Source organism: Patella vulgata, chromosome 2, assembly GCF_932274485.2.
Source record: "Patella vulgata chromosome 2, xgPatVulg1.2, whole genome shotgun sequence".
Taxonomy (NCBI): domain Eukaryota; kingdom Metazoa; phylum Mollusca; class Gastropoda; family Patellidae; genus Patella; species Patella vulgata.
The window spans coordinates 49,383,831-49,400,607 of record NC_065880.2 but is presented as its reverse complement, the minus strand read 5'-3'; the positions used below and the strand labels follow the sequence as shown (position 1 = coordinate 49,400,607).

At 37.1% G+C, this 16,777-nt stretch overlaps 1 protein-coding gene across 1 annotated transcript; it reads right to left on the bottom strand.

Moving 5' to 3' along the window:
- Positions 1 to 10,541: 10,541 nt before the first annotated feature.
- On the bottom strand, positions 10,542 to 12,759 carry LOC126811550 (uncharacterized). The gene has a single exon (XM_050537235.2). It carries the CDS (start codon positions 12,527 to 12,529, stop codon positions 11,333 to 11,335), a length of 1,197 nt encoding a protein of 398 aa, XP_050393192.1. The 5' UTR covers positions 12,530 to 12,759; the 3' UTR covers positions 10,542 to 11,332.
- Between the last annotated feature and the right edge of the window lie 4,018 nt (positions 12,760 to 16,777).

The following is a 16,777-nucleotide window of genomic DNA, read 5'->3' as shown; positions in this document are numbered from 1 at the left end:
CAAGAAAGCTTGTGGATCTCCCCGATAGTTCTCGACAAGTGTAAATATTCGTTCCACTAATGTTTTGCTAATGTTAGTTACTCGAATGTCAACTTTACCTGGGATGGTGACTTCACAAAAGGCGACCAGACCGTGGATCCTGCCCCTTTTTTGTAATAAACGGAGCATTGGCACATAATGTTTGTGTCATGTCATCATGAATTTGTGAAGAAACGAGGGGATCATGCTTTTTGGCAGCTATATAGACTAGTACATGTACGTGGAATAAAATTGATGTTTTGCATATCAAGCACATACTGACATATTTTTAGCATCTTGAACAGATTCGTTTGGTTTGGGCATATGTTGATTGTAAATTGAATATCTAACGCAAAGATAACACGTCCCAGAGACAACCACTATGTTGCTACATTCATTTCCCCACTGGCAGAGAAAACAGTGATAAAGACACACATGTAAAGTTACAAATATTTTGACCTAGCAGCATTTTAGATGTTACACGGAGAGCGGTTGTGTGAATGTTATCTAGTTTTTAATAAGAAATTTAACGCTCAATTAACTGTCATATTATATTACCTGTACCCAAACACTTTTCAGGGGCGGATCTAGGAATTTTGAAAAGGGGGGCGCCGCAAAATGAGGGCACTGACCGCGGAGACGCGGCACGCCGCTGAGAGGGGGGGGGGGGTCCCTCCAAGAAAATTATCCGTCATTTCCTGCATCTGTAGCCATTCCAAGAGCTATTTGGCTGATATTTTCGTCTAAGTAAACGTTCGGAAATCGTTGAAAAAGAGCCTTAAAATCGAGCAAAAAAGCCAGTTGAACACGCGACTCGAAAATTGTCAAGGCGAACGAGGCATTATGATGGGAAAAAAGACGAATCTATTCCCTAGCCACTTCACTATTTAAGCCTTGTAACTTGTACTGTCCACACATGAAACATTGCTACATCAAGTTGCACTAATGCGCGTCGGTGATGGGCATGAGTGTATAGTAGTATACGCCGCCGATTCCACAAGATGCTATCATTGATGTCTGTCTATAGTCACTCTATAGGATTAGGGCACCGTCAGCTAAACAACAAGAATTCGTTTGAAAGTGGAAGCATTAATTAGACCAGACTGGTGTGTTTGAGTCGATGGTTTGAGTCATTTGGGATCCCTGCAACGGGTTGGGAACGGACATATTTGGGTCTGAGAAAAGGCAGTTTCAGCAGTAAAAAAGGGCACTGTCGAACATTAGGGGGGGGGGGCGCCCTTGTCAGTTGGAAATCGATATCGTGTAGGCGGAGGGGCAGTAGTTTTGGAAAATTTTCTCCACAGCGCACTGTCCGCATTCGTTAGTAGGAAAGTTGGACGTTAACCCAATTTTATCTCATTTTGGCCTATACCAGACTTTATTACCCCATATCTACTCTTATTGTAATGTCATAAGATTAGAAATTTGTATACAAAAAAGACTACAAAAGCAGTCAATTATATTCCTTACTCAATATATTTTCTATACAATACTTTTTTTTTAAAAGGTATCTTATACTAATATGAGTACCCGTTGCCATACCTAAATAAACTTTACTTATGAATACAGACTGTTTAGCAATATATTGTGATATCTATATAAGTGAAATGTTCTATTCATATCATAAAACGAGTTTCTTTGTAGTGAACTAAGTTTAATTGAAAATATAAGTGGTTAGTACTTTTACAAATCACATTCTTCGCTTTGGGAAATGGGGGAAAATAACACCAGAAGCATTTTCAGTTAGACATTCAAAGGAAAGATTTTAATTATTCAGTTAGACACCCAAAGGAAAGATTTTAAATATTCATTACTTAATTGATTCAAGTTAAGATTGTAGAAGCCTATATTTTAGGATTGACAATCATATACATGTATATAAGATAAATTTACTTTACAGTGAAATATAGGCACAATTTGGTTCCTGTAGTCTCTTTATTGTGTGAAGTTGCTATAAGACTATCAAGATGTCGACCTTGTTTTTCGTCAGATTTTGGCTCGAAACAATCTGATTAACATAGAGATCTATATTTCGTTTCGTTTTTTATACTTTCGATGGCCTACACTACATGACGATCTGACCAGTTGTATTGAGAGTTCGCGTCAGGAAACATACGAGCGGCTTTTGACCCTATGACGTCAGACATTGATTGATAAACCAGCGTTGACGTTTCTGGGGTTTACCCACAGTTCCGTGCAGAGCACGCCCAGAACTTGTCGTAACAGACCGTTTCATTGGCAAACGCCTGTTATATAATAACTCTTCCAGATCCTAGTGTTGTGAAGACAAGTAAAACGAAATTTTGAACTACAAAAAACGAAACGAAATAGGATCTGTGTTTTAATCAGATTGGGCTCGAAATATATATTCCAATTCGTATCTAACCCGACCAATCAAATTACACGTGTATGGACATACGGACAGACACGCCCGAAAGGAAGGAAATCAAATAGACCATTATAGGATTATGTTACAAAATGGATATTTACTTTTAAAGATAGCCACGCGAAGCGTGGAAATATCCCCACACAACAGCATTGTCTCAACCACAGCTTATCCGAAAGGACAACTCTTCCAGATCCTAGTGTTGTGAAGACAAGTAAAACGAAATTTTGAACTATAAAAAACGAAACGAATTAGGATCTGTGTTTTAATCAGATTGGGCTCGAAATAGCCTATTCCAATTCGTATCTAACCGGACCAATCAAATTACACGTGTATGGACATACGGACAGACACGCTGAAAGGAAGGTAATCAAATAGACCATTAGGATTATGTTACAAAATGGATATTTACTTTCAAAGATAGCCACGCGAAGCGTGGAAATATCCCCACATAACAGCATGTCTCAACCGCAGCTTATCCTAAAGGACAACATGGATGTTGAGCATATTTGATGAATTCTGAACGGAAAGTCGTAGAACGCTTAACATCGATAGGGCTCACCCTCTCATGACCCCAATGCTTCCCACCAAATATGAAAGAAATTCGTTAAAAGCTATAGCCTCTATCGTGTTGTGGGGGGTCGCAGAACTTTAAATATTGCTAGGGTTCATCCGCTCGTGACCCCAATGCTTACAACTAAATTTGAAAAAAAAAATCGGTTAAAAACTGTAGCCTTTACCGCGTTTAAGGGGGCGGGGGGAAGGTCAAGACGTCGAATATTGGTAGGGTTCATCCGCTCATGACCCCGATGCTTACAACTAAATTTGAAAAAATATGGTTAAAAACTGTGGGAGACTACTGAATATGGATAGGGTTCATCTGCTGTAGAGTGTATCGCTTTCACAAAGTTAAAATCGCTTCCCGGCTAACTTAAAAGAAATCCGTTTAAAACTAAAGCATGCATCGCGTTCACAGCGTTTTTGTCAAAGGGGTAACTCCGGAATGACAAGTTGCAGAGTGTACATCCTCTCATAACCCAATGCTTCTCATCAAATTTTATTAAAATCTGTTAAAAACTATAGCCTCTGTCGCGTTCACAAGGTTTTCGACAAAGGGCACATAACTCTGGAACTAAAGTGGCATAACACTGGTTCGATAGGAGTCGTGATCTCATGACCACGATGTTCCACACCAAATTTAAAAAGAATCTGTTAAAAACTGTATCCTCTACCGCGTTCACAAGCGAATTGTTTACGGGCGGACCGATGGACTGGGTGACGACATAACACGCCCACATTGAAATGTCGACGTAAAATAAAACAAGTTTCATGCTCCGTGCAGGGAGTGGTCATCTGTAGTGTATGTTTTGGCATCCCAAACCTGACCTGCTGACGTCAGGAAAAAGTACGACCGCTCTATTAGATTGTATCAGGACAAAATTGAAAATTATATAATTTACATGTACCCGAGGGACAGGGCGTTAAATATTCTGACAACCAATGTGCAAACGACTCTTTTAAATACTGAAGATGCAACGGAACCTGACAAGTAGAAACCGGACCCGGAGGGAAACCATATAATAGATAAATTATGTACGGAATTCTCACCATCATAAATAAAAACAAACAAGTGCAGATTTTATTTTATTTATTACAATTTGTAGTGCAAATCTGTAATTTCTTCGATTATGAGTGACTAAAATTCATCATCTATTGCAAAATAACACGAAGAACCAAAACAATTCCTTAGCAACAATGTTAGCATCTAAAAACACTTCCAAAACATTTTTGATGAAAATAAAAGGAAAATTTGGTAACACGAAGAACCAAAACAATACCTTAGCATCAATGTTAGCATCTAAAAACACTTTTGATGAAAATAAAAGGAAAATTTGGTTTAATTTGGAGATTTGAAAAGCAAATATACAATAATGATTTTAAACATTGTGATTTCTGAAAAATAATTAAATAGTGGGATCACGTGTGAAAGAGTAGGCATACCCAGTCACGTGCACGATACCCGTCGCTAATAATTCACTGAAGCAATATGTGCAGATTACAGTATCCTCTAGATATTGGCAGTACATAATTTCATCAGACTTTTATAACGCATTTTCATACTGAAATATTTCTCTAGGACAACAGTTTTATTTAGGGCCCAACAAGCCAAATAGTTCACGGATATCTCAAAAGTCAAAAATATATTCTATTTTAATGCAAGAAATTGTCTGAAATAAACCACATCTGAGTACAAAACCGTCATCAGGAATGAACTGGTGAAATAAACCACACCTGAGTACAAAACCGTCATGAGGAATGGACTGTTCAATAGCAAAATTCATAAAAAAAACTGATAAAAAAATATGTAGGATCTATCGCGTTCACAAGTTTTTCGAAAGGGGGGCAAGGGGGGGGGGGGGGCATAACTGAGGAACGGAAGGTTGCGAAGGAGAGACATGGGTTTAATGTCCACTTGATACTAACTAGATCATTTCGGGACTAACATCGTTCAATTTTGCGGGTCTTTAGCAGTGGGAGGAGACCGGAGAAAACCCACAAGGTTGGACAGGCGATCATACCCCTTGTCACATACAAACGGGGGATGGAAACAACGCCACTTGACAAATGACAGACCTTCTGATCCAACGCGCATGCTTTAACCATTCGGCCAACCAACCCCGCTGATTTCGATAGGGTTCTGAGACTAGCAATAAGGTTTGTCCTCTCATGACCATAATGCTTGACAGACGCAGGATGACAGCATAATACGTTCAAATTCATAAAAATTTACTTCAAAGTCTCCGTTTACGATCTGCATCGGCGGTACAAAAACAGATATTACTAGACTAAGATATGGCAGTGGCTATTTGCCACATGTGGTAAGCAAGAATGTCAAAATAGCCCTGCGGCTACAGACCACAATTATTAACCGATTTCAATGAAACTTACAGATTATAATAACATTAATAATATCTCAAAATAGCCAAAATTTCGGCCACTTCCGGTTAGCGGTTTCCGAGATATCAGGTTACCACACATTTTATGTGGCACGGCTACAGACCACAATTATCAACCGATTTCAATGAAACGTACAGCTTATAATAACATTAATGATATCTCAAACTAGCCAAAATTTCGGCCACTTCCGGTTAGCGGTTTCCGAGATATCAGGTTACCACACATTTCATGTGGCACGGCTACAGACCACAATTATCAACTGATTTTAATGAAACTTACAGATTATTATAACATTAGTAATATCTCAAACTAGCCAAAATTTCGGCCACTTCCGGTTAGCGGTTTCGGAGATATCAGGCTACCACACAATTCATGTGGCACGGCTACAGACCACAATTATCAACCGATTTCAATGAAACTTACAGATTATAATAACATTAATAATATCTCAGCATAGCCAAAATTTCGGCCACTTCCGTTTAGCGGTTTCGGAGATATCAGGTTACCACACAATTCATGTGGCACGGCTACAGACCACAATTATCAACCGATTTCAATGAAACTTACAGATTATAATAACATTAATAATATCTCAAAATAGCCAAAATTTCGGCCACTTCCGGTTAGCGGTTTCCGAGATATCAGGTTACCACACATTTCATGTGGCACGGCTACAGACCCCAATTATCAACCGATTTCAATGAAACTTGCAGATTATAATAACATTAATAATATCTCAAACTAGCCAAAATTTCGGCCACTTCCGGTTAGCGGTTTCGGAGATATCAGGTTACCACACAATTCATGTGGCACGGCTACAGACCACAATTATCAACCGATTTCAATGAAACTTACAGATTATAATAAGAGTCTTAATATCTCAAACTAGCCAAAATTTCGGCCACTTCCGGTTAGCGGTTTCCGAGATATCAGGTTACCACATATTTCATGTGGCACGGCTACAGACCACAATTATCAACCGAGTTCAATGAAACTTACAGATTATAATAACATTAATAATATCTCAAACTAGCCAAAATTTCGGCCCCTTCCGGTTAGCGGTTTCTGAGATATCAGGTTACCACACATTTCATGTGGCACGGCTACAGACCACAATTATCAACCGATTTCAATAAAACTTAAAGATTATAATAACATTAATAATATCTCAAACTAGCCAAAATTTCGGCCACTTCCGGTTAGCGGTTTTCGACATATCAGGTTACCACACATTTCATGTGGCACGGCTACAGACCACAATTATCAACCGATTTCATTGAAACTTTAAGATTATAATAACGTTAATAATATCTCCAACTAGCCAAAATTTCGGCCACTTCCGGTTAGCGGTTTCTGAAATATCAGGTTACCACACATTTCATGTGGCACGGCTACAGACCCCAATTATCAACTGATTTCAATTAAACTTACAGATTATAAAAACATTAATAATATCTCAAACTAGCCAAAATTTCGGCCACTTCCGGTTAGCGGTTTCGGATATATCAGGTTACCACACATTTCATGTGGCACGGCTACAGACCACAATTATCCACTGATTATTATTATTATTATTATTGTTATTATAATCTGTAAGTTTCATTGCAATCGGTACATAATTGTGGTCTGTAGCCGTGCCACAGGAAATGTTTGGTAACCTAATATCTCGGAAACCGCTAACCGGAAGTGGCCGAAATTTTGGCTAGTTTGAGATATTAATACTCTTATTATAATCTGTAAGTTTCATTGAAATCGGTATATAAATGTGGTCTGTAGCCGTGCCACATGAAATTTTGACTAGTTTGAGATATAATACTCTTATTGTAATCTGTAAGTTTCATTGAAATCGGTTGATAATTATGGTCTGTAGCCGTGCCACATGAAATGTGTGGTAACCTGATATCTCGGAAACCGCTAACCGGAAGTGGCCGAAATTTTGGCTAGTTTGAGATATTAATACTCTTATTATAATCTGTAAGTTTCATTGAAATCGGTTGATAATTGTGGTCTGTAGCCGTGCCACATGAAATGTGTGGTAACCTGATATCTCGGAAACCGCTAACCGGAAGTGGCCGAAATTTTTGGCTAGTTTGAGATATTATTAATGTTATTATAATCTGTAAGTTTCGTTAAAATCGGTTGATAATTGTGGTCTGTAGCCGTGCCACATGAAATGTGTGGTAACCTGATATCTCGGAAACCGCTAACCGGAAGTGGCCGAAATTTTGGCTAGTTTGAGATATTAATACTCTTATTATAATCTCTAAGTTTCATTGAAATCGGTTGATAATTGTGGTCTGTAGCCGTGCCACATGAAATGTGTGATAACCTGATATCTCGTAAACCGCTAACCGGAAGTGGCCGAAATTTTGGCTAGTTTGAGCTCTTAATACTCTTATTATAATCTGTAAGTTTCATTGAAATCGGTTGATAATTGTGGTCTGTAGCCGTGCCACATGAAATGTGTGGTAACCTGATATCTCGTAAACCGCTAACCGGAAGTGGCCGAAATTTTGGCTAGTTTGAGATATTAATACTCTTATTATAATCTGTAAGTTTCATTGAAATCGGTTGATAATTGTGGTCTGTAGCCGTGCTACATGAAATGTGTGGTAACCTGATATCTCGTAAACCGCTAACCGGAAGTGGCCGAAATTTTGGCTAGTTTGAGATATTATTAATGTTATTATAATCTGTAAGTTTCATTAAAATCGGTTGATAATTGTGGTCTGTAGCCGTGCCACATGAAATGTGTGGTAACCTGATATCTCGGAAACCGCTAACCGGAAGTGGCCGAAATTTTGGCTAGTTTGAGATATTAATGTTATTATAATCTGTAAGTTTCATTAAAATCGGTTGATAATTGTGGTCTGTAGCCGTGCCACATGAAATGTGTGGTAACCTGATATCTCGGAAACCGCTAACCGGAAGTGGCCGAAATTTTGGCTAGTTTGAGCTCTTAAAACTCTTATTATAATCTGTAAGTTTCATTGAAATCGGTTGATTATTGTGGTCTGTAGCCGTGCCACATGAAATGTGTGGTAACCTGATATCTCGGAAACCGTTAACCGGAAGTGGCCGAAATTTTGGCTAGTTTGAGATATTAATACTCTTATTATAATCTGTAAGTTTCATTGAAATCAGTTAATAATTGTGGTCTGTAGCCGTGCCACATGAAATGTGTGGTAACCTGATATCTCGGAAACCGCTAACCGGAAGTGGCCGAAATTTTGGCTAGTTTGAGCTCTTAATACTCTTATTATAATCTGTAAGTTTCATTGAAATCGGTTGATAATTGTGGTCTGTAGCCGTGCCACATGAAATGTGTGGTAACCTGATATCTCGTAAACCGCTAACCGGAAGTGGCCGAAATTTTGGCTAGTTTGAGCTCTTAATACTCTTATTATAATCTGTAAGTTTCATTGAAATCGGTTGATAATTATGGTCTGTAGCCGTGCCACATGAAATGTGTGGTAACCTAATATCTCGGAAACCGTTAACCGGAAGTGGCCGAAAGCTAGTTTGAGATATTAATACTCTTATTATAATCTGTAAGTTTCATTGAAATCGGTTGATAATTGTGGTCTGTAGCCGTGCCACATGAAATGAGACTTGTCACATGTGGCAAATAGTCTCCGGATTGTCTTACCACATGTGGCAAATAGCCCCAGCCCTAAGATATTACCCGATTAATAATTTTCAGTAAATTAAGGGGAGGTAACGCCACTTATTGTCTGCCTATTGGGATCAGACCAGTGCTTCTATGTGACCAATTCTTCAACATTAAAGGACAATATTGGTGTCAGTCATTATCACATATGTGATAGAACTAATTAAACACGTTCCAAATATAATTTTAACACAGAGATCATTGCTACGATAGCTGAGTAATACAGGTTTCCTGAATCGGAAGTGACGAACGCCAAAGGAAAACATGAGTCATACCTCTATATAACTGACTGATAATTCCTTCCAAGACCAAAAGTTGTTGTGTGAGACTGTGAGAGGATATCTGACAATTCATAAAAAGAAATGACTGCCACTAGATAAGAGAAAACAAAAGAAAAACAGAAAAAGTCCGTGCATTACCATGTTTTTATAAGGTATAGAATGAATATAAACAAGGAAATGTACGGACTATTTCTATTTTTCTCGTGTTCTCTTATCTAATGACATTCAATTACTTTATTGAATTGTCAGGTATCCTCTTACAGTCCCATATAACAACTTTTGGTCTTGGAAGTAATTATTAGTGAGCAGAAATTTGGCCATGTATCTGTTATCACTCGTCACATCAGTCAGTTATATAGAGGTATGACTCGTGTTTTCCTTTGGCGTTCGTCACTTCCGATTCAGGAAACCTGTATTACTCAGCTATCGTAGCAATGATCTCTGTGTTAAAATTATATTTGGAATGTGTTTAACCAGCTCTATCACATATATGATAATGACTGGCACCAATATTGTCCTTTAATGTTTGACATTATATTGGGGAGGGAGACCCTTGTCAGTCGCATAAAATGCTTGATATGAGGAGTTTCAAACGAGCCTGAGTGAAGCCAATGAGTCCATGCCATGTTTCCACATTATACCGGACTATCGGGTGGTAAGAGGGGCCCTCTCATCAGACTAAATCACAGCACCCCACCAGAAAAACATACCCTACTCGTGACAATTTATATTTATAGCACGGCTTTCATGAGTTAACAGGTTTAACCAGAGGCCAAAGGCCGAGGGGTTAAACCTGTTAACTAATGAAGTGTGCTATAAATGACTTGTAACATTGACAACACCTGCTCAACATGCTTATTGTTATTGCACAGAAAACCCACCCCACTTAGATATGATTTCTACTAAAACTAGTGTAAACCAGTAAAAGTGTGCAATAAAATTGAACATGTCTAGTTATTGCACGGTTAAGCTCCACCCAATCTACTAGAGGGAAAACAATCTGCTTATTCAACTAAAAGAACAAAGGAAGATTACCCATCCATGTTACAACCCCAGGTACGCCCTTAAAAACAAACCAGACTTTCAGTTGATTAAAAAGTTCAGACTTATGTCCTTCTGGAATCGGGATATAAGCATTTCTAACAATCCCTTCATCAATAAATGTAGAATGTGATGGGGTCTCAAGCTTCTTGCGGTGTAAACACACCTGGTATTTTAAAAACGTTACTGTATTTTTCATGTTTATTATTATTAGTATTACACTACAAACATACACTTATTCAATTATATACAACAGTGAAAAGTTCATAAAATCTACTATCATAATTTGCTGCATCTATCTATATATAAATAAAATCATCAAAGATGTCTGTGTGTATGTGTGTGTGTCAGCCCATCATGCTTCGTGGTTGCACTCCACACCAATTAACCAGCATGACCCTGTGAATGTTTTAGGCCATCAAATTTTGCCGCACTCCACCCCCGTGCTATCAAATTAACCAGCATGACTGTGACTGTTTTAGGCTATCGAATTTGGGTTCTGGTTAAATTTGGGCACCTGGAGAAATGGGCTCTGGTGAATTTGGGCCCCTGGTGAATCCAGATATCCTGCTAGTATTGTAATAATTACAAAGATCCTTCTGAATACTATGTTACAATAATCAGACACATTATTACTTCAAAAAACAGTCAAATATTTCTGCTGCCCATTTCGGTGATGTATATAACAGTTAGAGGTCTAGGTCTAATACAATAGCTTAACAAATAACACACTATTTAAATGAAAACTAAAAAGTCTATTAACCAAGTCTAATTGACTTTGGCACTGAAATCTGCATATTTGTAGATCTATGCTCAGTCACCATATAGCGTAGAAAAAGGAATCCAAGTTTGCTTTGGGTGTTAAATGACTAGGTGAAATATTTGTTGCTTTAAACTACATGTAAGGTATTTTGAATACCGTAGTACATTAGTAAATTTGAAAAACAATAGTCCTAGTACCATAAATTTTTTGTTAGATCAGTCTTCAATGCTGAGTTCAAATCGTTCAATTTCATCAAACTGGTTGTTAACCTTCTCTGCCCATGCATCCACCTTTGACACTGAATATCTTGCTTTTGTTTTTTTAACCTTATCAATCTTAACTTTAGTAGGTTTGTATTGAATATTGATACTTTTATTCATTTTTATGTCTGACTGATCTTCATCCTCAAAGGCTGGTTTTGAAATATCACCTAAAGAAAACTGTGGGATAGAGTAATCAATGGAGCAATAGTCTGAGGTAGGACTGGGACTAAACACTTTTTCCACAGGAGAAAACAGCAATGATACTGATTCATCAAAACCTAGTTTGACATTGCTGCTATCATTTATTGTAGATGTAAGATTTTCACTGGGTGTAGAAGTGCCTTTTGCTGTTAATCTCAATAGTTTCTTGGGGGGTGGAGAGATAAACATACCACTGTCCATTTCTCTTGGTTTTTCTATTTTTCTACGAACAATCGGTGTGATATTAATTGTTTCTGCCAATTTTCTCTTGGACGATCGTGAACCATTTGTTTTATTGTTCTGTGTTTTGATCAATGTACCATCTGTAATGGTATTCAGTTTGAGTGAGTTCTGTTTTCGTCTTTTATTGACAGACTGTTCGGAATACACATCTGTTATTTGCCTTTTAGAATGATTTCTTTCCATTTGTTTATTATCCATTTCAGAAAACACTGGCGTACTAGAACTTGGAGAGATTCTTGAGCTTTTTAATTTTGAGCCCATAGTTTTTGTTGAACTTTTGGAAGAACAAGTTCTGTTGGATGTACATTTTTTGTCTGTTGGTTTTATCTTAGATGTCCCCAGCTTGCTGACATTTTTCACAGTTTTCTTTTGTTTTTTGTTTGATTTGCCAATTATGGGTGTAACATCTATTTCATCAAATTCATATTCATCTGTGAGTTGAGGTGATGAATTTGCTTCACTAACACTTCCTGAAGAATTTTCTTTGTCTGCATCATAAGCTTGTTTTAATAATGGAAGAAATCTTGCTGATTTTCTTCGTACTTTTTTAACCGGCGAAGATTGAGATTCGGCTTCACTTGTTGATGTTGATGATGCTCGGCCTGTTGATTGTCTAACTCTGGCTGAGCTTCTGGTACCAACTGGGGCTAAAACTGCTAAACTTCTATCTCGTCTCCGTGTTTTTGCCTTTATCGTAGACGACATGTTTATCTGGAATTAACTGCGAATTAAAATTAAATCTTTAATTTTCTAAATGCAGAAGCCGTTGACAAACATAACATGAACTTGGCGCCTCAATTTCGATTTGATGAAAGCTGTAATAAAGTTGGTATAAAAATATACGAAACGCAATATAATTTTTGTAACTTTCAAAATTGAACACTAGAAGTTATGTGATTTAAACGTAAATCTTTGGCTGATTTTACTCATTTTGTGTGTGTGAAATAATTTGATTTAACATCTGCTTCAACAATAAAGTGATAATACAACTCATTTTAATCTCGCTTTTCCGAATGAAGGAAAAGCACAAAGGACGATTCTTTTGGGCAAGCCACACACTCCAATTTCTAACCTTTCGATATGGACTCAGACTAGTAATTACTTCCCCTTATTTCATGATAAAATAGACAATTTTTTCCTTAATATTTGTCTCCCCTCTTCCTGCATTTTTTGGTTGACTTTTTGGCCTAGAATTGGAGAAAAGGGATCAAATTTGCAATTTCATGGCAGTTTTGGGTAATACTGATTAGAGCGGAGGGATATATGGGGGTGTAAAGTGTCTTTCTGCAGTGAGATTGTCGGAAGTGAGATTTTCACCCCAGTCAAATTCAAATCCACCAAAGCAAGCTGATTCTGACCACATCTGTAGCTGTTTGCGACCACGGTATGGAATATTGGGACCACCTTGAGAGAGAGAGAGAGAGAGAGATGGGGTTTAACGTCCACTCGACACAAACTATGTCTTTCGGGACTAACATATAGTTCAATTTTATTTCAATAATTCGCTTTAGCAGTGGGAGGAAACTGGAGGACCCGGAGAAACCCCACGAGGTTGGACAGGCGACCCTAGTCCTTGACACGTTACGTACAACCGCAAAATCGAAACCACGCCAGTTGACTCTGTGACTTAACCCTTATGATACAGCGCGCACGTGCTAACCATTCGGCCATCCAACCCCCTGACCACCACGATAAAAAAAAACAATGCTGGAAACTGCAATTTAAGACATACGTATCTAACAAAGTTAGACTATCTAGACTATATTATCAATTATCATGACTATCTGATCAATTTTTACAAAAAAATGTTTAGCAGATATACAACTTTCACCAAAATGTCTTTGTTACAAAATATTTAAAAACTATATCAAATTAGAACCATATTTTAAAAAACATTATAATACATACGAACTTTGTCTAGATTCAGACTTGGGAGTCAGCGATTACCGATTGAGTAAGGATGGAATAAAACACCAAGAAACGAAAGATTCTGTCGTGTCTGTGACTCAGCCGACATCGGTGACGAATTCCACTATATTTTAAATTGTAAACATTTTTCTTCTGAAAGAAAAAGATTATTGCCAGATTGGTGCCAAAATCGTCCTAATATATTCAAATTTCAAAGTCTTTTTAATTGTAAAAACACTGTTTATTACAGAAGTTATGTCGACTCATTCAAATCATTACATCAGAAGTTAATCCCCCTGCATGATATACACCACTATTGTTATTGTCAATATTATTTATTAATTATTGATATCACTTAATTGTTCGCACATGTCATTTAAGTTTTGAACTTTGTATATAAATTTGCATTATCTCAATAACTATGTATATATAGTTTTGAAGAATAAAGAAGTTGAAGTTGAAGTTGAGCTTTTATTTACGCCAATTTAAGTTAAACAAGTTTAGAAAACAATACCAATAGTATGATGAAAAATTTACTATATTATTGAGAATAAATGATGAATAGGCTTACCTAATTGTTTAGAAATTAAACATAAACTAGATTTATGGACCCAATCTGAACACAGACTATATTATTATGAAAATAAATGATCTGTAGACAATCTATCAAAATGTTAGGCTAACCTTGCTCGGAAAATTAATTTGGCCAAAAATGAAGTTTACTCAAATCTCACTGACAACCACTAATACATGTAGGTATTTTGTCCGACATCTGATTATTTATTGGATTAGCAGGATAGTCATTAATTAACAATTAAAGGGTGTGATTTAATTATCTAGGTTGGTGTGTATTATTGTATTGCTACCCTAAGTCTTACACGACTCAACAACCCCTCTAGAAGGACATGTAGCTCATTGTTATTGACCTAATCAATCACTAGTTTTGTTATATATTGATATTAGCTACGTGCAAACAAATTTTAATGGTCTCAACCAGCCTTATCAAGGTCCTGGTCAGCCAAGAATCTGCTCACAATCACAGCAATCAGTAAGAATCTGATCCAAGAAAGCTAAGCTAGTCCCAGTCCCCAGTCAGCCAGGTGCGGATTAGCCATGACCCAAATCAGCCGGATACAAACCACCCTTGGGTTGGAGAATGGCGTCACAATCCAGGTCTAGATCATAATTAGATATGTCTTAATATTAGTAAGAGGGTAAACCGGTAAGTTCCATTTACACAATGACTGCTAATTTGTCAAGGCGATAGTGGCTGGAATAATCGAGACTAACGCCGATTAAATCGCGTGTTTTGAGATCATTGTAGAAGGGCATGGAGATACCAACAGAATATACCCTACACATACACAGCCTATGTGAATATTTGGTAATGCAGATATATACGAAACGAAATATCGTTTGTTTGAACACAGTCCCGCGTCCACTGATCAGTGCCCGCGTCCCGAAAACCAGCTAAAATTTCCTGTAATTGCTCACATGCAAGATTTCTATACAGTAATATGCATGAATGATATTTGTTTCGGTATTAGATCTACATCACATTTTTTCAAAGATTCCTACGATTATTTTTAGACCTAAACTTATAATTCTGTTTCTCAAACATTTTATTTGCATATGCAATACACGATTCGTTAGTTTACGTGTGTGTCATAGCAGTCGTACACCTGTAAGTTTTACGTGTAAAGTATCGCAGTAAACTTACGTGTAGTTTTGGAAAACATGCTTGATTTACGTGGGCGAGAAATTGATGAAAATATGGACATTATAATCTAAGGCCTATGATGATGGAAGTGATAAATTCTTCAATTAATGTGTCGTCCGCTACACCAGCAAATTTAATCAAATTATAGTTTACTTTGTTCTTTCCATGCCGGTTTGCAATGCTTATGTTGAGCGCATATTTTCACTGATGAAAAATTATTGGAGAGATGTGAGATTCAAATTAAATTAAACTTTAATTTCATATTTTAAAGTTATATTTTTAAAATGTATTAAAATAAAGCCTTAAAATAGATGGTATCTATAAACAGTCCTACCTTGATAAAGAATAATCCTATTAATCCTATAATTCACTATTGCCAGTTGAGAAATTGGCAAAAATATCATTTTCAACTTCAAATTCTGACGTTTGAAGATAGCTATTCCATGGGGGAATAGAAAAACAAGGGAGGTAATTGTGTTATTATTTCCGGGGTGAATGGATTTTATGTGTGAAAATGATGTACCTATGATCCTATAATAGTGAGTTGACAACCTATTGAGCAAAAGACAGAAATAATTATGTTTTGACTTTCTTAGAAAATATGAAATTCTCGCTTTAAATAGCAGATTATTAGAAGCTGTGAAGTTAACAAAAAGTACCCTTTTAAATCTTGAAGTTTGAGTTGCATATCTTTCAATGTCTGTTGTCTTTGCTTCATCATAAAGCAAATGTTATCACTACAAAATCAGAGTATTTCATTACCATATTCTCAGATTGTTGAGAATGGCGTTTCCGGGCTTCTAGTTTTCAAAATTTTTCATGGGGGTGTTTTTCATGGGAGGGTCTATCACCGAAAGGGTATCCATCAGTAAACTGAAATGTATTACATGTATTTGGTATGTCATATGTTGTGTTACATCTCAGTTTCTGTGTTTTAGTAAAGTGACCTTCAGTTACCCCAGATATGACAAAATGGTGCTAGACTAGACCATGTATCTTTCAAAAATTTTCGAGCTTGAAGGGGGAGAACCCCTCTTGCCAAGTTGCTCATCCCAGGGCCCTGTGGACTCTGTCACGGCCCCTGTGGGCCCTGTCGCGGGCCCTGGCAAGACTAAAGCAGCTAAAAAAATTACTTACTGCTTTAAATTTTTACTCTGCTTAGTTAATATGTTCAAATTACACCAAAGCTTGTGCACCTCCGACAATATATCCACCTTTTACACTAATGCAAATTCTTACAGGATTTATTTTCTGAGCACACAATGCTATCGAAATCCATGATATTCTATAAAGTTTATTGAGGCAATAGTATGTAAATCAAAACA

Bases quoted from the DNA above. Each gene is read 5' to 3' on its own strand.
- LOC126811550 (XM_050537235.2), bottom strand. From the start codon at position 12,529: ATGTCGTCTACGATAAAGGCAAAAACACGGAGACGAGATAGAAGTTTA.